The sequence below is a fragment of the Nesoenas mayeri genome (genome assembly GCF_963082525.1).
Source record: "Nesoenas mayeri genome assembly, chromosome: 5".
Taxonomy (NCBI): Eukaryota; Metazoa; Chordata; class Aves; order Columbiformes; family Columbidae; genus Nesoenas; species Nesoenas mayeri.
The window spans coordinates 62,538,214-62,552,343 of NC_137548.1; the positions used below are offsets into that span (position 1 = coordinate 62,538,214).

A 14,130-nucleotide genomic window follows, 5' to 3' on the forward strand; every position below is an offset into this window, starting at 1 on the left:
TACTTCTAGGTATGTGAGTTAACTCCCAAGAAAGTGAACTCATTCAGAATTAAAATTAGTTTTAGTTTGTTTATTTAATTTGATTACTATCAGTAATGACAGCACCTCTGAGTGCTATTCTTCTACTAAAATGCTAAGGGAATTTTATAAGCATATTTTTATTCACCACAGGATACATGAAATAATCGCAGAACCTTCTGTCCTACCAGGTCAGCACAGGGACATAATAGCGCCCAGGAATGTAGCTTCTTGCTTTTCGTGCTGCTTGATTATGGATAGAGACCCTTGGTCTCTAGAGCACCCTCACCACCACTACATCTATTTTCAAACATTCATTCTCTGTTTTAAGGAAAGTGTCTGCAGAAACTCAGTGTTCCTTATTTTCCTACAGCAAAGGGAAAAATGTAAGATGTTCCTTTCTAATATTTTCCTAGAATATCTGAAGGTGGCTGCCTGAAGTGTGCATGGCAGAGGGGATGACGAGCCTGTCCCAGACTATTATTTATTAGTTCTCCTGGCTTTTGTCTTATTAAAACAGATTAGAAGGATGACGGCATGACAACAGAGCCAACAGACCTTTTTTCTTAGGGAATAGCTTCAGTCTAGCTTCGAGTTATTATTTTTACTTGTGGAAAGCAACTGCTGTATCATTAGTCTGGTGGCTGTGTGCAATATTAATTGATTAATCCATGTCACAATATGTTGAGATGATGGTGCAGAGAAGCAGGACCAGTGTTCACAACACAATGCGTGCAGAGGGTACTTTCAAACTGACACATCAACAACCCCTTGTGTGAAGCACTACTGTATTTATAAGGAGAATGATGTTAAGTGCTGAGAGCCCAGGTAGATCCAGCCCTTTCAGTCAGTACAGAGGGATTTATAGCTCATCTTGAGGTCAGAAACCTCACCAAATTCCTCAGCATTAGGCTCTTAGTCAGTGGATTCAGAGAATTATGTTGATGCAGATGAACTTGATTCCTGTTGGGTTCAGACGGGAGCTAGTTGTCTAATAGCTTTGTGTGTGATTTATATAGATCCACATGGGAATGTGATAAACTGTTCTCAAATAAATTACATACTGAGCTCTGTATCCCACAGAGCAAGTTATCTGCTGGCTACTAGAGGTTCTGGTTCCAATTAGCTACACAGGCCTAATTCTGAACAATTTGGTGGAGCTTTTGACTTCAATGTAGGAAAAAAATTAACCTGTGTTAGGTGGAAAAGGTCTGAAGTACCTGGACTTTCAGATCCACTTACTCAACTCTCTGACTTTAGCAACGCATTCAGTAAGACTTTCAACCTTGGGCTTCCATGCTGAGGTTAACGGTTGGGTTGAAATTTGCACATTTTAATTTCTGAAACAGAATTTTGACATGGGTATATTGCCAAATTTTTAAGAGACTTAAGTTTCAGTTTTCAGGATCTCATATGCATAATAATTGTGTTTAGAAACTACAACTGGTTTAGTTTTTGGTCTCCTTATGAAAACTCCTGTCCCTAATTGTGTTCAGTTATGCAATGTCCAGAGACGTCTCCTAACACAATGAGAATTCCAAGACTTATACACAGATATGAGGAAATTTGCTATGGTTCTCAGCTGCAGTCTACTGTAAGATTTCTATGATTTTTTAGGGGTTGATAAGGAGGCTTTTTTTTACTGTTTTGGGATAGGAATAGTGTAAAAATGAGGTAATTTTAGCTAGGAGTTTTGCAGGAGTTGTTCTGTCCCCAGTGTACTAAAGAACATCAGCTTTCTACAGATGGTACGTGACCTGTGTGTGCAACCTATTTACTTGGGCTACGGCGATGTGGTGCTACTTTTGGGAGCTCTGTGTTGGGCTGTACTAATGAGGCTATGACAATTATATCTTACAGCTTTACCTACCCTGATGCATAAACACAGAAAGTTGCTTCTGGCTGTAATTCCTTCCCTCACCTGGTTGTGACAACTCTGCCTGAACATGAGGAGAAACACTGGTAGGGCAGCATGTGATTGCCAGAACGCTCATTCCTGTTTGCTCCAAAGAAAAGACAACAAACTGGATGCTTCATTTAGCAGGTTAGATCTGACATACAAGATATATTATTTTATTGTGTTAGTTGTACCTTAGCTCTCCTCGGCATTACTGTAAATGATTCTTAATGTCCTGAAATGCAGGTCTCCTTCAGAAGGGTCATTTACAAAGTATTTTTAGTATCTCCATATATATACAATAATACTGGAGCAATTTTTATGTAGCCTCTGTGATACCCATTTTAATTTATTGATTCCTAGCTAGTCCCTGTCCCCCAGACCAATTTCCTTCTCAACAGCAATGCTCCAGAAAGGGCATTTACATTCTGGAAAGGTATTCCTCAGTAAATATCATACCAACAACAACAAAACTATATGTTTTCCTCACAACAAAATAAAGGCTATCACAATATTCTCTCTACACTGCTTGCTGGTTCAAAATTAACCACAAGAATATTGGTTTTATTTGATAATCTCAAGAATTAATTTTTCTGCAACCTTGTATAGTAATAAATGCTGTTGCACCCTGCAAAGGTTGGTTAATTCTGTGTGTTTATTCAAGCTGGGAACATTATTTTTTGTGTTAAGTTTGTGCTTAAGACACCCCTGAGATCATACAACAATATCTCTGGAATAAAGAGGTTTAATGAACTTTTATGCATATATAATTTGTTTGGTTTATAATTTTTTCCCATGTGGATCAGTGCACATGGCACTTAAAACTTCTAGGCATCTGACTCCCATGTGAATCTCATCTTTAAGCCATGCGGCTGAATAGATTCACATTTTTGTTAGGTTGGTTTTCCTTATTGAAAATTGCTTACGTTTTCTCTGATATGCAAGTCTTGCAAGACTGGTTAAAATAAACCCCATACGTTCTTCCAGGGTTTGTGTTTGCATTCCTGTGGGAAAGACTGGAATCAACATTTTTGCCTCTTATCTGAGTACTCTGACGTAGTTTCAATGCATGCCATGAACTCAGATCTATCAGAATCAGTCTCTTAAAACACAGAGCAATTTCATGCATCCTTAGAAGGAAAATGATACTACAGTGCAATGGTGGTAGGAAAGCATTCCCTCACACGCACCACTAAAGGTCAAAAGGAAAATGTCTGAGCTCCTTTCTCTGTTGACCTACTTAACAGGAAGGGTATAAAGTCCAATTGCTGCTTCTCTCTTCACCTCTCTCATCAGGTGTCTATCCTGGTTCTTCTGCATTTGTCATAGGGTGACGAGATGATGCCAGAGCAAACTATGCTGATTTTGAACTTTTTAAAAGTTCACCTAGAAGCTATATATGACTACCATCAAATTATGAATGAAGACAGTCACCTGCGAGACACGTACCTCTTGTAATTATAGGCCCGAATCTTTAGTAGGAATTGTTCTAGTCCAGTAAATGCAGTTTCCTCATCCCGTTTAAGTGTGAGTGGAGCCTTCTGGCAAGATTTGAAGTGTTACAGATACAATGGTGTATCCACTATTACTAGTTTTTTCATGCGCATCATGCTGATTTCATAAATAAGAGTTGTAAATATATATTTACTAGAACCTCAGCAACACGTATCTGCTAAAAGCCTTGAATTAATAGAAATACCATTTGTACCTAAAAAATATGTGAGGTATGTATGATGCCTTAACTGAGTATCTAAACTTCCTCTCTTTACCTGCTGCTTCATGTTCCTGGAGCATGAGATACTTGAACTTCTAGCTAATAAGTCTTCATGATTTTAATAGTAATAGTTCTGAGACATTGCCTTACCAGTTGCTCTGCAAGTCGTGATTAATTTAATAGTGCAAAACTACATTAATTATTAGCCCACTACGTAATTTTCCTTCAGAGTATTCCTGATAAAATCCTAGTGATAAATTAGCCTGTCATGCCCTCATAATGTTATCAGCTCTAGACAAATATATATGCAACAACCTGATATTCCCAGGTTTTATAATTCTTGCATTTACTGTTAGCGTAATTTTAAAATTGTATATTCACAGTAATATACTGATTCTGGAACACAGAAATGGAGCAAATCCAGTGACACAGTAATTTAAGTAAATCTGTGAACCTAACTCATTTGCTTCATGAGTTAATTACAATAACAGTATCCAAACTGGAGATCCACAGTGCTTGCTACTACTTAGCATATCTATAAGAAGGGGCATTGCCTGGTCCAAGTTCTTCCATTGTAAATAAAAACAAATTGTTTGGGGAAAAAAAAAAAAAAAAGAAAACGAGTAGGAAATTATCCTTTTTATACTGGAAAGCAGAGGTCAGCATTGAGAGTGATGTGCTTATCTTGGAAGTCTGGGCTGGTACCAAGAATATAAGTAAGGTCTCTCCATTGTCGAACTGTTCTTTATTTTCCTTTCTCTCCATACTATCTTTTGTGTTTGCTATTGTTGATTTCAAGAATAACCCTTATATGCGTCCCCCTTTGCCTAGAATGACTGGAAAAAATATTCAAGTCCAAAAATAAACCATACATGGTATTTTTATCCTAGTTTCTGAGTAGGTCAATACTCTAGTACAACAAATTATTCTCTGAATATAAATATGATCAGTGTTTTTACTGCTATCCATCCTTGACTCAGTGGTAATTAGCAGTGGTTTGGAATACTTTCCCAAGTAAGTATAAAAGGGCTGCTGTTCTCTGGAGTGTCGGCTTCTGGGGTTAGCCTGTTGCAATATGAGTAATGAATAGATGTGCTATTCATATATGTTGTGTAAAAGAACTAACTGAGAATAGGCCGTATTTTATTCTGCTAAATTATCATTGAATAGTGCCAGTCATATTCAAAAGAACAGTATTCAAGCCAGATTCTTTGACAGGGGTGTCTTAGTGAGCCTGGTTTGTAAAATATAAATAAAATATGAACTCCCTAAAGCAATATAAATGTTGGGAGAGAAAATCTAGTTGTGGAGACAAGAATTCTTTGCTATTCTGGTACGTAAGGCTCTCCGGCATGGTAATCAACTAAAAATAGGTCAAAAAAACCCACAACCAAACAGGAGCAAATACATGTTCTGAACCATATTTCATTACATCTGAAGTGATACAGTAACCACTGCTTTTTCACTTGATTATCCTGAGTGCCCACCGCTGCAACATTTTTCTTGTTTTGAAAGGAGTTCCTCATCTTGTGGGAAGCTGTGGAGCTGCTTTTGAGAGGCTGATAGAAGTAATACTGAAGCAAGCATAGGATGGAGCAGAAGAAGAAAAAGCTAAGACCAAAAGGGAAATAACATAATTCGTAGTCTAGAAGTACCGTAAGTACTGAGCTGTAGTGCGGCCTTATTTGCTGCACAGAACTCTTGATTATAGAAGAAGATTAGTGTTGGACTGAGGCCAGGCTCTGCCAGTGTGGATGGCAGCAATTGTGGGGTAGCATAAATTCATGTTGGGCAGAGCAACATGTTAGGCTTTTTATATCTCATGTTCCCTTTGCATGAAAATGTATTAAATTGTTGTGTATTTTTACTGGCACTGTGTACATGGATATGCAATAATGATGCATCTCTCTCCTCTGCATTGCTGTAAATCAAAACGCATCTTTATGTTAGCACACCTTACAGATCCTTTACTATGCTATAATATTCTTAATACAGTACTGCAAAGATAATGACATGTATGTATGCTCTCTTTGTTCTACCAATAATAGTATCCCTGACGAATATGAAGGAGCAAAGGGAATGTAATACCTTTCAAACAAAAATTGCTCCTCAAACACTGTGAAAACACAAAGCTGAATGAAATGAGTTGCAGTATTCATCTGTAAATGCTTAAATCTTGTTTTTTTGCTTTTACATCAGTTAAAAATAGGATCAAATAAGACCTCTGAGTTAAATTGAATTGCATGTAGTTACGTGATCCCTTTCACTTTAGAACGGATTTTAAAAGGTACAAAAAAAGCTAGCCTGCTTCTCTCATTATCAGTGTTGTGTGTATATCCCCCCATACATCACAATTTATCTTTCCTCAAGAACATGCTTTAGCTACTAAAAAAGAATAATAATGATCAAAAGGGCATACCAAAGCGATTGGTCTGTTTCAACTTGTCTGGCTTTATATTCAGATATCCATGGAACTTTTCAGTTTAACAGTCGCATGAGACAATGGCAAGAAAACGCATCTGAAACTTTGGAAGAAAGATAAAAGCTACATAAACATTTTTATTTTTATTTTAAAGGAATTAAAGTAGGTTTCATGTCCTGCTGATGAAAAGCAACACAACACTTGCTAGAGAAAGAAGTGACTGAATTCTGGAAAATGCCCCTAGAATTGAGTTTTACTGAAGTAGGAATGGGTCTGGGTGTTTCTAATAATTAAAAAAAAGATATACCTACGATATCTCTTCTATTTTTATAGCATTATATATGTCCTTGTGACTAAATGTTGAGAGGGGTTTGATCTCTGTCTTTGGTATGCTCTTGTGCCAAGTTGCAGAAGAATCTGGGGTTTGGTATTGAAAGTGAATTTGTGGAACATCAGAATTTTGGACTGCTCTTGTGATGACACCACTTTGTGTTTTAATGGCATTTTGGTTGACATTAGGAATTTCTATGTGTCTTTTACTTTGTATTGACTGTGGAACTTGAAGGATTGTGATTGAAAAATTGGTTAAATATAGCTGCCATTTATACATTTCATGGTAATTTTGGCAAGATCATTATGAACTGATTTGATGCCTGGCTTTCAGTATGTTTATTTGGTTAATCCTTTGTTCTCCCTTATGTAGTCACGTGTTACCTACCAAAATTAATGGGATTTAAGAGAATGAGCACTGATGTGGGCATTGGAGACAGAGTTAACATGGATTATTGGGGTTGTGCTTCTAGGGATATGAAGGGGAATACTCACCAGGTTCTCTGTCTGCACTGTGGAGGAGGAGTGGACCTAGGCAATGGAAAAAAAAATGCCTGACCCACTTGCTGCACAAGTTGAATTTGCCTCCAGTTGTAAACACCTTGAGGCAAAGCACCTGGAGTGTGTGGTACTCTCCATTTGTCCTTGCTACGATCCTACCTGCAAGGGCTCTAAAGCACCAAAATCCTCCTTTTTCCAGGTTAAATAGGGGTGCCTACACTTAGTTCTTATTGAAATGGTAGAATTGCAAGTGTGATGTCGAATATAGCCAAGCTAGTTCATGGTGCTCACTTACAGAGACTGGAATGGGTCACAGTTTGGGTTTTCTAGGCGCAGCAGTAATAGCTCTGCTTCTGTTACACACAGCAGGCAGAAGGAGCAGAGACGTGACATCTTTGGCAGAAGTGTTAAAACTCTATTATTTTAGGTCTCATCTACCCAATGTGCAACGGTATCCTATTAATGAACTAAGCCCTACTTTTCCATGTAGGTATGCGATTAGGAGTAGAAGTTAATTTGGCTTCATTCACTAGACCCGTGCAGCTGACAGGCTGGCTGTGCTGGCCAGGAACAGAGGGTGTTATTTTCTGGATTGCTTGCACTGTTCACAAAATCACAGAATGTTAAGGACTGGAAGGGACCTCGAAAGATCATCTAGTCCAATCCGCCCACCGGTCTGGGGCAGGCGAAGCAGCAGCGTGGAGGTGGGGGCAGCTTTTTCCTCTTTCTGGCAAACTTGATCTGCACCTAGTTTTGAAATTCCCTGAGCCACCTCGACAAGGTGTGAAAATAAACTCCACGAAAGCAGGAAGCCGGGGCTTGCAGCATCGCTTTGAGCGCACAGCCTCGCTGGCCAGCCTGTGCGTAATTACGCGTCGGGATGTTCATTTCGATAATTAGCGCGTTAATAGGGACGGAGCGAGACGGTGGGGGGGAGCAGGGGCGCAGTGCGGGGCAGCGGCCGCCAGAGGCCGCCGGGGAGCCGGGCTGGGGGGAGCCGGGCAGGGGGGGCGAGAGCGGCCGCGGCCCCGGCGGCGTCTCCTGGCGCTCGGCGGCGCGCAGGGGCGGGCGCGGCTCCGCCAGCAACAGGGCTCGGGGCGGGAGCGCCTGCGGCTCGGGCGCCAGCCAGGGCTTTAAAACGTCAGGCCATTAAAGCCTCGTATTCCAGAGCTGCGAGCTCCTCTTGGTGGGGTTTGTTGATTTTTATTATTTTTTTTAAATCATTATTATTTTTTTTTTAATAAGCGTTACCAAAAATCAGCACAACAAGTGGATGATGCGGGCAGATGCTGGCTGAGCCGCTGCCGTCTGGACGTGTCCGGGGGGGAGAAACTGCAAGAAGCGACACCCGTCCTGCCAGCAGTGGAAACGGGCTTAGTACACGGATTACTTAACGTTGATTTACAAATCTCCTGCGAAAGGTGGGCTTGGAAAGACTAGTGACCGCGCTTTCCCATTCATTCTGTCTCACACACACACACAAACATACCGCCTTCATTTTTTTTTTTTCCTTTTGGAACAAGACTCTTGCTTGTTGCCTTTTTGCAAATGCCTGGGCAAGCAGCGGTGGCTGTGCCGAGTGCCCCCGGCTTGAGCTGCCTCGCTGCCTCACTCTTGGAGCTCTTGTTGCACCCGGGAAGAAGGGAGGAAAATAACTCGTCAACCTGTGGTGCTGAGTGACCATCCACACCTGCAAATGTGGATCAGCTGGCACAGCCCCCTCCTCAGGACTGCTGTCACCAGATCCTTACACTAGCAAGAACAGCATTGCTATTTCTCTGCCTAGGAACAGTAAGTATAATAGCGTTTTAAAGATATTTTTCTTCATGACACGTAGGTGTGATTTTAAAAATAGGATTATTTAATAGTTCATATTCACCTTCTATTGTATGTTAACGGATATAGCTATAAATGAGTCTTCTGTTTCAAAGCGGGGGGTGTGTTTTTGTGTGTGTGCTTGCATGTAGATGTTGCTTCAGTGCACCTGCAGTTGTGTTTTCTTGACGTACCATATCACAGGTTTTCACTTGAGTGAGCATTGTATGTGCCTCCAAATTAAATTTGGTGAGACTGAAACGCAATTCAATTACAGATTAAAATCTAACATTCCTGCATTTATGTGTTTCTACAAATATAGCAAAAGCTTTTTGTGTAGCTACATTTATTCTTAAATGTTTTGTGTAGACATATGTAGGTATCTATTACGTATATACTGAAAGATCTGCATGCACTGTGTATTGCAGTATTTTCATTAGTGTTTATATGTGTTGGTGTTTCAGAAGCATGCATGTGTTTGTGTATGGATACAAGTGCTTACATGGGTGGGAATTTTGTATCTCTGTCTATATATATGTGACATACCCACCCACATCCTTACCCACAGAGTCGTTCAAAATCTCTGTGCATGTGATGTGGGTGTGTGTGTAATGTAGAAGTGTGAATAGCGTGGGCAGGGGAAGATTTGATATACCGTGGTAATAGATGACACAGTTTCATTTGATCAGTGTGACCTTTTAGGAAAACAATCCAATCTTTTCCCTTTTTGTTTTGTTTATTTTTGTGTGTTTGTGCATGTGCCTCAGGTTAAGTGCTTCTTCTGCATGACCATAACCAAAGGGTGACCCATCCACTCCCCTATGTCCTATGGGGACCTCAGAGCCAGTTTCTCAGTCTTCATCTCCTCCTCCTCCTCCTCTTACCACTGCTGCTGACGCCCTGGGTGCTGCTCCCAGGTTTGAGACATTGTTGACAGGCTGAAGAAAGGATTTGCAAAGACCTCCTCACTGTGTAAATAAAGTGATGGCTGGAATTAACTTCAACTCCCCAAGTAACGATATTAAAGAATAATAAGAGTCTTAGGCCAAAGCATTACTGGGATCAAATTATAAGGGAAGAGAGACTATTTGCATTTGGTTGCAATGATGAACTAAAAACCATCTGTGGAGAGCAGGTACCCTTTGATTTGCCTATTTTTTTTCCTCATGAATGCAGTCTCTGTAGCCTGCAAGGTAGTCATGATGCTGATCAGATCTGTGATAGCCACAGGAGATAAATGAAAATAAATGGGCTTGGTGGATGAAAGAACGAGGCCTCAGCTGTTCCCTGGTTCAATTTGAGAGTTTCCTCTTTTCTTGTTAGCAAAACAGTAACTGGTGTCAAATGTTCTGGACAATAAGAAAATGCAGATCTGTGGTTTTTCTCAACATGGATTAAGTGTCACAACTATGTTGCCCTGCTCTGAGTCCAAGGGACTGTCCGCCAAATGCAAACGGCTTTGAACTTTCTATAGTGAAAGTTACACTGTAAATAAAACCTTTTTGCGTTAAGCAATTAAAAAAAAAGTTGCAAAATGGAGGTTGCAATGGTGAGCGCAGACAGCTCTGGGTGCAACAGCCACATGCCCTATGGTTACGCGGTCCAAGCTCGGGCTCGAGAGCGAGAGCGGCTGGCACAGTCGAGAGCCGCAGCAGCCGCGGCTGTAGCGGCAGCAACAGCAGCAGTGGAAGGTGGGGCAACAGGTGGAGGTGGACCATATCACCACTACCATCAGGAGCAGAGTCGAGGCGTGTCCTCCTCTCATGGCGGGAGTGCGTCGCGCAGCAGCATGCCCCACCGCCAGAGCGGTAAGCGGCGGAAGAAAGGGAAAAAGAAGAGCCACCACTTGGGAAGCAGGGAGTGTGGGGCCTCCTTCCCCTGTTCTGAGCTGCTGCCTCTCAGTGGTTCTGAAGAGAGAATACTGAAGGACGTGAGTGAGGAGGAAGAGGAGGATGAAGAGGAGGATGAAGACGATGAGGAAGAAGGAAAGCTCTACTACAATGATGACTATGGGGAAGATGAGTTTTCATACTCGGACCAGCCACCTGATGATGGTGGAGGCCCTGGGGGTTACAGCTCTGTTCGCTACAGCGAGTACGAGTGTTGTGAGCGTGTGGTAATCAATGTATCAGGACTGCGGTTTGAGACGCAACTGAAGACATTAGCTCAGTTCCCGGAGACGTTGTTGGGTGATCCAGCAAAGCGAGGGAGATACTTTGACCCTCTCAGGAACGAATACTTCTTTGATAGGAACCGGCCCAGCTTTGATGCCATCCTGTACTACTACCAGAGTGGTGGTCGGCTGAAGAGGCCAGTCAATGTACCCTTTGACATCTTCACTGAGGAGGTGAAATTCTACCAACTTGGGGAGGAGGCCATGCTCAAGTTTAGGGAGGATGAAGGGTTTGTCAAAGAGGAAGAGGACAAAGCTTTGCCGGAGAATGAATTTAAGAGGCAGGTTTGGCTGCTGTTCGAGTACCCGGAGAGCTCCAGTCCAGCCAGAGGCATTGCCATTGTCTCTGTCTTGGTCATCTTGATCTCCATCGTCATCTTTTGTCTGGAGACTTTGCCAGAGTTCAGAGATGACAAAGAATTCATCATGCCCCTGAGCTTAGGGAAGGGGCTTTCCAATGAGTCACTTCACCTGGACGCTGGGGAGCACACCATCTTCAATGACCCTTTTTTCATTGTAGAGACAGTATGCATCATTTGGTTCTCCTTTGAGTTTACAGTGCGCTGCTTTGCATGTCCAAGCAAAGCACACTTCTTCAAGAACATCATGAACATCATAGACATTGTCTCCATCTTGCCTTACTTCATTACTCTGGGCACTGACTTGGCGCAGGAGCAGGGCAGTAATGGTCAACAGGCCATGTCTTTTGCCATCCTGAGGATCATCCGTCTCGTCAGGGTGTTTCGCATCTTCAAGCTCTCCAGACACTCCAAGGGTTTGCAGATTCTGGGTCACACGCTGAGGGCCAGCATGAGGGAACTTGGCCTCCTCATCTTTTTTCTTTTTATTGGAGTCATTTTGTTTTCCAGTGCTGTTTACTTCGCAGAAGCTGATGAACCTGCCACCCATTTTCAAAGCATCCCAGATGCCTTTTGGTGGGCTGTAGTGACCATGACTACAGTTGGTTATGGGGATATGAAACCCATAACTGTGGGTGGAAAAATAGTTGGGTCCCTGTGTGCCATTGCGGGAGTGTTAACCATTGCTTTACCAGTGCCAGTGATTGTCTCCAATTTTAACTATTTCTACCACAGAGAGACTGAGAATGAAGAACAAACGCAACTGATGCAAAATGCAGTCAGTTGCCCTTACCTCCCAACAAATTTACTGAAGAAATTTAGAAGCTCATCGTCTTCATCCACAGAGGATAAATCGGAATATTTGGAGATGGAAGAAGGAGTTAAAGAATCTCTTTGTGTAAAGGAGAAAAAAAGTCAGGACACAGGGAATAGCAGTGAGTCAGACAAGAAAAACTGTGTGAATTCAAATTCTGTGGAAACTGATGTGTAATTTCAAACGTTTCCAAATATATTTATGCATTAAAGAGTGCAGTGAAAAGAATGAAATATGCAAACAAGAGTCTACAGCATACAGTAGTATGCCATTTAATGGTTAAACACAAATAAAAAGCATTGCTAAACTTGTATTACATATCAAGTAAGTGGTATAACTTGAGGAAGGGATTGCAAGATCTGATGTAATTTCAGACCTTATATTTTTATTAGAATGCAAGTGTTTGCACATGAGGCTGAAAATTTGTTAAAACCAAGTCAGTTTTAAAGTGGGTGCATGAACTGTCGACATCACTAATAACAACTCTGTGGTAAAAGTTGGCATTCAGAGGTATTTACTATGTAAGAAGCAATGAAGTTTGGTAGTCATTTATCTATTTATCAGTGCTTTAATAGCAGCTACCATAAATCGTTGGATACCATAGTCATTGTTTTTCAAATGGTAAATTTATTGTAAAAAGATATTCTACAGAAGATAGATCTAAATTTTTTTCTTGAACTCTAGAACGCTTGTTTTTAACTGGAAATTTCCTTTGAAAAGGCTGCTGAACCTCCAGAAATTGTTTATTTTTATAACTCTCTTTGGAGGCATTGCAGCATTTGTTGTCTAATAATGAAAGAAATGAAGTAAGAGAATCATTTAACCTGGTCTGACTGCAAAGGCAAAATGACTGGAAAGCTTTTTTGCACTACTTTATATGCTGGAGATATATTGAAAGAGACTTCATACTGTGAATGTTTACTAATGTAATAGTTCAATGACAATCATTGGAAGAGTGAGTTCTGCGTCATATTTTATTGTTTCTTTTTTCTTTGTGACGCTAATGGCTAAACAGCTGACATTACATTAATTCCATACTCTTTTTAATTATGAATATCTGTGATCTGGAAAAGGATTGTGAAGTAAAATTTTATAATCAAAATTACTTGAAATCAGTGTTTTCTACTGATGCCCTCAAGAAATACGAACCTAATTTATGTCTTTTTCCTGGTTGATTTAACATTCGGAGTCAATGATTAGTACATGCACTTTGTCAGTGTTGAAGAAATTCAATGTATGGGAGGAGAATGTAGAAGTAATAAGATATTCAGTTGTTACAGTACCGACAACTGAGAATTGCTAACTTTTAACATGCTATTCTTGGTGCAGCATTTTCCCTTAATTACAGCTTTCACCCATGTGTATTTGAAGCAACATTTAAGATCCAAAACAGGCATTCTGGGATTCAAATTGAACATGTTGGGTCCTATGTGGTCCTTGAGAAAACATTCCGGATTTCTTTTCACTGATTCTTAGGCTAGCTGCATTTTACTGTGTGTCAAAAGCTTCCATTGCCCTTCCTAGGAGATTAAGGTAGGTGAAGATTATCTGGCCTACAGTACATTCCAGACTCCAGAATGAAATAGGTAATATATTGCTGCGTATAACATAAATAATAGATTCAGAACAGGCATTTTTTCAGACTTAGAATTACCTAGGGAAGGCACAATTAAACCAGAACTGTTTTCGAAGCAGCACTGTGGAACATTCCAGATTATAAAACTTGAACCAAATTGGCATATGCACTTTAAGGACTGGTCCAGGCCATTATGAGAGGAAAGGGACCTACTGACACTACTGAGTTACAGTAGTTTTGCAATATTCATTTAAAGCTGACCAGAGGGTTTTTGTGGGGCGAGGAAGAATAGTTGGTGACTGACTTCTAGTTCTGGAGCTGAAAATCAACGATAAAAGCATTGTTTGCTGTATGCAGCATCCAGTGGTACTGAACAGAGCTACAGACATAGCTTTTTGTATAATGGTTGATTTTTGCCTTCATGGATTTTCTGTGAATCACCTCTTGGAAAAGTTTCTCTGCTTGTCGTCTTTTGCATTGCAGAAGAAGTAATAAAACCCAACACACACAC

General features: G+C 40.8%; 1 protein-coding gene across 1 annotated transcript; it reads left to right on the forward strand.

Moving 5' to 3' along the window:
• Positions 1-10,231: 10,231 nt before the first annotated feature.
• Positions 10,232-12,220, forward strand: KCNA4 (potassium voltage-gated channel subfamily A member 4; the record flags this gene model as incomplete). Its single annotated transcript, XM_080345474.1, has 1 exon — positions 10,232-12,220. One exon carries the CDS (start codon positions 10,232-10,234, stop codon positions 12,218-12,220), a length of 1,989 nt encoding a protein of 662 aa, XP_080201600.1.
• Between the last annotated feature and the right edge of the window lie 1,910 nt (positions 12,221-14,130).